The 9,706-nt window shown below is 46.6% G+C and overlaps 1 protein-coding gene across 4 annotated transcripts; it reads left to right on the top strand.

Moving 5' to 3' along the window:
- The first annotated feature begins 344 nt into the window (after positions 1 to 344).
- Positions 345 to 8,818, top strand: FAM183A (family with sequence similarity 183 member A). Of its 4 annotated transcripts, XM_033226810.1 has the most exons (5): positions 345 to 519; positions 3,195 to 3,254; positions 5,269 to 5,372; positions 8,129 to 8,223; positions 8,633 to 8,818. In XM_033226810.1, exons 1-5 carry the CDS (start codon positions 387 to 389, stop codon positions 8,661 to 8,663), a joined length of 423 nt encoding a protein of 140 aa, XP_033082701.1. In that variant the 5' UTR covers positions 345 to 386; the 3' UTR covers positions 8,664 to 8,818. The 4 variants fall into 4 exon arrangements, with proteins under 4 accessions (XP_033082701.1, XP_033082702.1, XP_033082703.1 ...); XM_033226811.1 differs by lacking the exon at positions 8,129 to 8,223; XM_033226812.1 differs by lacking the exon at positions 8,129 to 8,223 and having other exon boundaries at positions 5,269 to 5,495; positions 8,633 to 8,722.
- The last annotated feature ends 888 nt before the right edge of the window (positions 8,819 to 9,706 follow it).

Here is a 9,706-nt window from a genome sequence, read left to right as displayed (position 1 = left end):
CTGACTCCCTCCAAAAGCTTTTTTAGGAAATGATTGGCCAAGGTGAGGTCCAATCATCTGTCCCTTACCTCCTGGGTCTGCCCCTTGCGGGGAAACCCTTTCCAGGCGGTATCCAGGGGACCTTATAGTAACCAGACCGGGCCTGATATGTGAGTGCGGCGCCAGAAAAGGGCGGGGCGCGAAATAAGATCCCGACAGGCGGGCGCAGGGCGGGGCAATGCAGGCAGGGGAATGGGCTGGCCTAGTGAGACCCGCCCCGACCGGGCAGCACTACCAGAGCGCTGTTGCCTGGAGACCGCGGGACGCCGTTGCCTGGAGACAGCGGGGAAGCGCTGCCTGGAAACCGTAGAAGGCCCAGGCAAGACGGCGCGGGGCAGCCCAAGGCCATGGCGGGACACCCAAGAGAGAAGGTGATTCCAGATGAGGTCCATCAGAACCAGATCTTGCGGGAACTGTACCTCAAGGAGCTACGAACCCAGAAACTCTACACGCAGTATCACGTGAATCCCCTCCGCAAGAGTGAGAGGCACTGTGGGGTGGGGGAAGGGCGACAGCGGGAGGGCGTCGGGGAAGGAGCCCTCCGGGCTGCGGGAGGGGAGCGCGGTCCCAGCAAAAACGCTTTCCCCAGCACCCGCCCCCTTTCCTAGATTTCAGGAACCATGACTTTGGAGAGGCCACATCATATCAGATGTATTCGCTGTATTAAAGTTCATGCGCAACACGATTAAACCTTTTCGTCGTAGAAGAAAAAAAAAAGTTGTATAGCTTTTTATGATTTTATTTCTGAAATAATTATATTTTGCAGGCTGTTTGTGTTTAGTTTTTGTTTGTATTTTCGGTTTTTAACAAGTGAAAGGTTTTTCTTCAGGCTTCTTATATTGTCCTTCGGAAAGTTCCCGGTGTGCCCCCTGATAAAACAGCCCTACCCTCCACTCTTGTCTCTGTGCACCCACCTTGGGCAGTTTGATCTGTCCTGTCACACCAGTTTCCCCTGAATGCCACTGGGTCTCAAATGGAGCTTCAGATGCACAGCCCAACCACCTCCCAGCTCCTCTTTCTGGACCATCCACAGGCACCTCACACCCAGCAGGAGGAAAGCCAGGCTCATCCCCACCTTTCCCACTCTCTGCTGCTCCAGAATACCCTGTCTCTGCAAAAGGCCCCGGATGATTCACTCTCATGATCAGGATCATTCACTCTTATCATCTAATGATCTCGTGATCATTAGAAGCCTCGGAGTCCTCCTCAAGGTCTCTCTCCCTCCCTCCACACACTTAAAAAAGGCACAAGTCCTGTTTATTAACATTCCTTTCCCCTCACCTACCTGTTCCTGCTTCAGTGAAAGACACTATCATGCATATGGATTCCTCTCTGCCTCTGCTCAGGTACTTTCATGCTCTAAGTAACACCTCAAACAGCCTCTGCCTGCATCCTCATTCCTGAAGCCTCTGCAGGGCCCTAGTCCTTACCGCCTGGATTGGTCTGATGGGCTCCCAATTCCTTATTCTCTTTCCCTCCAAGCTGGCCCCTCCGACCAAACGCCTACACCCTTGCTAGCCTAGTGCTATGCTAGGAGGACAATTAGATCATATCAATCCTACCTAAAATCCTTCTCCTAGCTTCTGAGGTAAAGTTTAAATCAATCCGGACATAAGGCGCGTTGGAACTGGCTCTGGTTCCTGCCAGCTTCATCCCATACTCCTCTCCCCGACTTTACCCTGCTCCTTTAAGAAATACTTTGGTGGCTACTCTGCACCAGCCATTGCTGATGAATCCCACACACACTCCTTTCCCCCTGCTGCTTCTAAATAAATGGATTTCCTAAATGCATCATGTCATTTCCCACTTTACCTGCATAAACATTGTTGCTTCTTCCTGAATGCCTTTCCCAACTCTGTGCCTAATAAGTAAAGTACACTTTGTTGCCCGGCTCTATAGAGAAAATGTACTGTCTTCACTTTCCTTCTAACTAACTTGGTTTTCTTCTGGAGCCCCCAACCACTAGTTTCAGGAAAGCAAATTAGCGTCGAAAGCCATTCAAACTGGGTCCATTCCAACAGTGGAAATAATCTCTTCAGGCAACCTTCATGCTTTCTAGGGAAAATGCTATCTCCCAGCTCATGTCCCTTGAGCATGTGAGCCATTAATAAAGGGAATAAAGGGAGAAAATATGACAACTTGTATTGATGACTTTTATTTCTAAAGATAGAAATTTTCTTTGCTAATATACTGATAATAGTACATAAAAACTACAGAATTATACATATTTTAAGGGCGCATGCTCTAAAGTCCTTTTACTGATAGGAGTTTGAGACAAGCAGCTTGGAGACCACTGGTTTCTACTGGTGTCTGCTCATTTCCCATTACTCTCCATCTGGCTCACTCCACTGGAGCCCCTCTGGCTTTCTTGACGTTCCTCAAACTCCCCAGGCTCACACTCATATGCTTCCCACACACACAGCACATTCCCTCATTTCATTCAAAGCTCTGCTAATATGTATCTCCCTAGAGATACATCACCCACACCCCAGCCCCAGTGCCAACTCTCCATCCACGTAACCTGCTTTACTGTTCTCCATCACACTTACATTTGCCCAGTTACATATATATATATATGTTTATTGCCTGTCACCACAAATAGAGTAAAAGTTCAGGGGACACAGGAGCCAGCTCTGTCTTGTTTACAGCCTGTTCTTCAGTGCACAGTAATTACCAGCTGAGTGGATGAATGTGGGTGCTGCTCCTCTGTTACCATGAGCCCTCCTGGGCATAGATCACTGCCTGGCAAACCTCTTTGGCCTTCCCTATAGGCCAGCACTGTCCAAGAGAATTCATCAGTGATGAAAATGTTCTCTGTCTTGGCTGTAGTCAAAAGTGTAGCCATTAACCGCATGTGGCTATTGAGCACTTGAAGTGTGACTAACGTGACTAAGGAACTGAACATCGTATTTAATTTTAGTTATTCAAATTCAAGGAGCCACATGTGGCTGATGACCACCATTCTGGGCAGTGCCACTCTAGACTGTCAGGTTCTTGAGGGCCTTATCCAATCATGTATTATCCTAGCACCCAGGATAATACCTGGCATGTACCAGTGCCAGATGGGTGCCCTGTTTAAGGTGGGTCTTAGAGAGGGCAGGGAATTCATGTTTTAGTCTGAACCTGTGATGCCATTTTTTTTTCTTTTTTTCTAGTTCACACAATCACCAGGAAGCCCATGTCTTGGCATGATAACCTGGAGGAACCTGCAGATGGTAAGTCCTGGGGTTTGAAATGCCATTGAGATACAGCCCAGAGAGGCAGACTGGCTGGAGAGACCTCTCAGGGTAGTGATACCCTGGAGCACGCATCAGAGTCCTCTGCTTTGATCCTGGAAATGGGACTCATGCTAACCAAGCTCAGAAAAGATGGCTACTCAGACAGTCTGTGGCAGATAGAATAAGAAATAATTTTTTAAAAAATTTAGTATAATTTTTAAAAGATGGACATATGCAACTATAACTGTCAAGCCAACTAGTGTTCCTACTGGCTTAACATTGCCTTCATTCATTCATCAGATATGTAAATGTTACAAGCACAAGTTCTGAAGCTATACCAACTCAGTTCAAATCCTGGTTCTGCTACTCATTAACTGTAATATTGGGCAGGTTTTTCACCTCTCTTAGCCTATTTCTCAGGATTGATGTGAGGATTAGGCAAAACAATGCCAGTGCATAGAATAGTAGCTGGTACATGGTCCTCAGGAAATATTAGTCCCATTGTTATTTTCATTATTAGGTAATCTCTATGCTAGGTCTGGGTTGGGGAGATCTCATAGCATAAGGAAAAAGAAGAGAAGTAGACTTGGAAATAAGTAGACAAGTAAAGAGGGACTATGACTGGTGTGAGAACAGCATAGGAAACAGGTGCCTCCATCAGGCAGTGGAGTTCTGGGAAGACCTCTTGGAGGAGGTGACCACAGGGTGAGATGGAGAAGATTGTGGAAGGACATTCCAAGTTCTATGGAAAATTACAGAAAGAGAAACAAAGCTACAAGTAGTTTGGCATGGCCACAACATACAGGTGGAGAAAGGGCCCTATTTGGGAGTGAGGGAGGAGAGATATTTGGTGGAAAACCGCATCCCTCTTGGAAAGCTTTCCTTCTTCCCCTCTACCTTCTATGAGCAAACTTTGGTGAAGGACAGATGACCGTGGCTGGGATGGGAAGTAGGGGAGCAGAGGATCTCAGATCTTTATGAAGGAGGCAGACAAGTCAATAGACTAATAGAGAGGGCATCATCACAGGCAGTAAGGTGTTATCCGTAGTGTTCTCTCCTGACTAGGGTTAAGGGTGCAAGCTGAGAACCTGTAGCAGTAAGGAATACAACAGGAAATGAGGGTCCTGAAAGTCAGGCAGGAGTTAGCTGCCCTCTCCCTTACATTAAGGATGTGCCAGCCCAGTGTCAGTCCCTTGAATCACCTTCCTTCATTTCATTCCCAGCCATCTAGCTGAGATAGACATTTTCCTCCCATTTCACAGATGAGTGAAGTGTGGCCCAGAGAAGTGATACCACCCAACAAGCCGGTACTAGCACTGACTCCAAAGCCCACGTTCATTCCATTGTCCGCCTGCCTGTCTCTGGTGGAGACTTGATAGGGCAGAAGAACTATGGAGCTGCAAATCCATCTGGTGTTGGCAGCCATACTTATTTCAATACACAAAGAATTGACCTCACTTCTTACAAGCTTGCTCCTCACTCTCTGCTGTGCTGCACTGGCCAAACTTGCTCATGCCTCGGGGCCTTTGCTCTTGCTGCCTGCGGTGTGCTCTTCCTCTGCCTCTTCCAGGGCTGGCTCCTGCTTGTCAACCAGAGAGGCCTTCTCTCGCTGCCCCCTCTACAGCAGCTGCCCTTGCCTGCACATGGCCCTTCACCTATTCCTTTCTTCACAGCGCATATCCCCGTCTGCCACCATCATGTCATTTTATAAACCTGCATACTGTGTCCTCTGCCCCGTCTAGACCATGAGCTCTAGGAAAGCAGGGACCACGCTGTCACTCAGCACTCTATGCCCAGCACCCAGAACCATACCTGGCATAGAGTTTGAGCTCACCACCATCTTTGTTGAAAAATGAGTGGAGAGACCAGACACCCTGGTCTCGAGGCTGAGGCAAACCTCCAAGGCCCAGATGCTCTACCTGAAAGGAACAATGTGGACGCAGGAAAGGGCACAGGACCAACCTCTGGTCCCAAAGCCTGACTCCTTCATAACTCATACCTCATCTCCCAGCCAGGTTTCTGAATCTCATTCACCATACTGCCCAGGGACCAAGGAAGAAGTACCCAGAGACACAGACTGAAAACCAGGAAGTTGGATGGGACTTAGAGCCCTTGGTAAGCGTGGCTCCTTCCTCAGGAAACACGAGGAAACACAGCGGCAATGTAGGTGGTGACTGTAGAATAGAGCAGGGGGCTAGACATGCCTGGGCTTGAACCTGGCTACCTCTTACCAGCTGGGTAAGTTACTAAGCTCTCTTATGACTCAGTTTAATTGTTGTAAAATGGAGCTAATACAGCTAATACCTATCTCAAAAGCTTGTTATGAGGATGAAACTAGGTGATATTTGTGCAGTACCTGGAACAGGGTCTGGCACATGATAAACACTGTGTCTTTAAATAAAGGTACTGACGACAGACACCTGAGTCAACTCCATCAGCTATCAGCAAGGTGGTCTTCGGTGTGCCACTCAATATCTCTGAGTTCTGCTTCCTTATCCATAAAAAATGGATATGTGACTGGACGCAGTGGCTCATGCCTGTAATCCCAGCACTTTGGGAAGCCAAGGCAGGTGGATCACCTGAGGTCAGGAGTTCGAGACCAGCCTGGCCAACATGGCAAAACCCCATCTTTACTAAAAATACAAAAATTGGCTGGGCATGGTGTCTCATGCTTGTAGTCTCATCTACTGGGGAGGCTGAAGCAGGCGAATCACTTGAACCCAGGAGGTGGAGGTTGCAGTGAGCCAAGATCATGCCACTGCACTCCAGCCTGGGTGACAGAGTAAGACTCTTTCTAAAAAAAAATATTAATTTTAAAAATATATAAATAAATAACATTTTTAAAAATGAAAAAATTTCAAAAATTAAAACAAAAATACATAAAAAATGGACATATGAGTAAGGATCCTCTCTTTGTTTGATTGGAAAGGCACAATTAGCCACTTTGGCACACAATCACCCTAAGGAATACAGCGCTTCTGTTTTTAAGGGAGAAATGTGCAATATGGAATAGACAAGTCAAAGAAATTTCTGCCACACAAGTCTTTAAATCTGCTTATGTGTTTGATCATGCAGAAGGTTTTCATTTTTAAGTCATTAAATATACAACCAATTTTCATTATGGCTTCTGGGTTTTGTGCCTTGCTTAGTAAAACCTTCAACACCTACATTATCAAGCAACTATTCTGCATTTTTCCCTAACTTTTTTTTATTCTTCTTCTCTCTCTTTTTTTTGTGTGTATATATATATACACACACACACAAAATATGTACATATATATGTATATATACACATGTATGTATACATATATACACACCTACAAGGAGGGACTTGGTACAAAAGGAGAGGTATGGTTAGAGAGCTGGAGAAGATAAACACTCAAAGAGGAAGAGGAGGTGGGGAGCTCTAACATCACGAATAAGAGAAAAGTGTTAAAATATGTATTCAGTGACACTTACTGAATATAAATATGAATAATAGGCCAATATTCAATGACTGTTAAAAACCAGAAGGAATGGTACTGGAAGTGCTAGTGGAAAAAAATAAATTTTAAATTTAAAAACCAGAAAGAAGACTTTTCAAGTGGGGAAACTACTGTGAAAGGCGTAGGCATCACTATGGGGTTCTGCAGTGAGGGAGGGAGAGAGACTGGCCTCAACTCTGATTATAGCATGGGCAAGTGCGACTGTGTAGCAAGGAACAAGGTGGGGGTCAGTGATGGAAAAATACTAGGAGGAAACATCAGGGGTAGGGGTAGATTCTGGCTAACTTCCACCTAACAGGGTGCTTGCTGAAGGCAGGCTAGCAGGATCAGACATCCCCTAGAGAGTGATGGAGGATGAGGAACCCAATCAGATATCAAGGGTGATCAGATATGAAAGGTGGGGGGGTTCTGGTTAAATCACCTTAGCAGGATTTTTGCTAGAATTGGACAATGCGGAGGAAATGGAAATCCCAACATCAGACCTGGTTGAAAAGTAATTCAGGGAGCCTGAATAGAGTTTGCTCAAGGAAAAAATCTTTGCTAGGGAGAAGAAAGGTTGTGAAGAAAGGAGTGTTGGCATGAAGACAGAAATCAGCCAAGATAGATCATGAAGCAACTTAGAAAAATAGTACAACGCACAAGTAAATTAATTCACCATTCTTCATTTTGTTAAAGAGTAAAGACAGGCCAGGCGCAGTGGCTCACACCTGTAATCCCAGCACTTTGGGAGGTCGAGGCGGGTGGATCACAAGGTCAGGAGATCAAGACCATCCTGGCTAATACGGTGAAACCCCGTCTCTACTAAAAATACAAAAAATTAGCCCGGTGCAGTGGCGGGCGCCTGTAGTCCCAGCTAGTGGGGAGGCTGAGGCAGGAGAATGACGTGAACCCGGGAGGCGGAGCTTGCAGTGAGCCGAGATAGCACCACTGCAGTCCTGCCTGGGATAAAGAGCAAGGCTCTGTCTCAAAAAAAAAAAAAAAAAAAAAAGTAAAGACCTGGCTCACACAAGTACAAAGTGTGCCTGTGGAGATGTTGCATCTTTGACCCTCCAGGACATCTCATGCAGACTTATGATGGCAGGAAGGACAAGTGTGGCCTGCCCTGCTCAGACCTTCGTAGGCTCTGCAGATCACAGATGGCAAGTGTCTCCAGATCAGTGAGCACTCTGGAGCTGCAAAGGGTCTGCAAATATTCCATGCTGTTCATCATTATAAACCTGGGGACAATGCCATCAGAGACCACTGTTAGCATAGTAAGAAAGTGTACCTTAAAAACCATTAGATGCAGGTGCTGTGCAACTGGAAGAGGTAATTAAGTTGGAGCTTCAGAGTGAAGTAGTTGGGGCTTGATCAGCAGCAACTGGAAGCTCCCTGCTCCCCTGGCAGGGCTTCACCTTGGATAGACAAGATACCTCCAACCTCAGTATTGGGACACTGGCAAAGCCAGACTCAAGGACCATCACTCAGCCTCTCATCTCCTGGTAACATTTTCTGGAAATACATTTTTAAAATTATTTGCACGGTGTAACTTCTATAAGATCGATGTGTCGGAGTGCCAACTATTACTCAGGTTCTATGTGACTCTTTCAACAAATTCATTCTTTCAGCAAATATGCATTGAATACCTAGTGTGCACTGGGGTCTTGCTCTAGGTGCTGAGGATACTGTGGCCTCCAAGTCAGGCAGTGGGACAGGGAAGACCACAACTGTGCATAGGTTATTCTCCTCCGATCTCACAACCTTTTTGATGTGCATGTGGTCATCTCCATTCCACAATGCAGCCACAGGTCAGGAGGGTGAAGCCTGATATAAGCCAAGTCCATTGACTCCAAACCCAGGTCCTCCTGCATCCTCACAGACTTCTTCCTGATTCTGCATCCTCCTTTCTAGGTCAACCCAGAACGCCATGACCGCAGGCTGAATCACTTCAGGGTCTGCAGTGACATCACTCTGTACAAGGCTAACACATGGGGCTTAGGAGAAGATCGCCACAAGTAGCATCCCAGCAGAGGAGCCCATCTGTGGATCTAATGCCCTAAGTGTGCACAGCCCAGAGAAATAAAATATTACTTTAAAGTCAACTCTCACTTTTCTCATTTCTGGCTGAGTCCACTGGTTGAAATCCTTGTGTGGTAAAGTAAAGTGAGAAATCAGATAAAAATGGTGGGCTAATTGCACACAATCATCTGCTCTGCCCTCCTCATACTAATAAAGGATCACAAAGGGATACAAAACCCACCACTGAGGGAATGGAAGGAAAATGTTACCAACAGAAAAAAACTGGAAGAGTGTTCAGGAGATAGAAAGCTGATGGAGGAGATGGCAGGAATCACAAAATGCAAGCTGATGGAATGCCTCTGAGCACAGGGTTTCCAGAACTCTAGACAGAGGTTCAGGACTCTGAGACAGAGTGGGGTGTGAAGCAGAGAACTGAAATTGGATGTGGGTAGGGGTAATCCCACCCCCACACACACCAGGAGCCAGGTTTATAACATCTCCCCCGCGCTGGAGGCTGGGAGGTTATTCTTGGGGGAAGAGGAGAAGCCCAGGGCTCAGGGATACTAAAACACAAGGCATGAGTCAGCCATGGAGCTGAAAACAATCTGTGAAAATCTACAAAAAGAAGGCTGAACCCCTAGCCCAGGTGCCCACACATATACTACATTTTTACCCTAGGTTTGAAGATGGAGTGTTCCCCTCTGGAAAAATAATGAAACTTCTCTAGAGACCCCCACATAGTACCATTTGAGAGACTTTTAAGGAAAGAAGCAGGGAAGTCAGTTTCCTTTCCCCCTTCCTGCTACGAACCGTTCCTCCTGGACCTCATCCTGTTGAGCTACCACCTGCTTCAGAGTTGTAGCCACCTCAGCTTCTGCTCAGCCTCTGCAGCCAGTGTGCCACCTCTGCAGGGTCATGTGGGCCACAGATCTCTCCAGGGTGACCAAATGACTGGGTGGGGCTGTG

Source organism: Trachypithecus francoisi, unplaced genomic scaffold, assembly GCF_009764315.1.
Source record: "Trachypithecus francoisi isolate TF-2019V2 unplaced genomic scaffold, Tfra_2.0 Lachesis_group12, whole genome shotgun sequence".
In the NCBI taxonomy this organism is placed as follows: Eukaryota; Metazoa; Chordata; class Mammalia; order Primates; family Cercopithecidae; genus Trachypithecus; species Trachypithecus francoisi.
The sequence above is the reverse complement of the archived record's forward strand: the minus strand, read 5'-3'. Positions and strand labels throughout refer to the sequence as shown.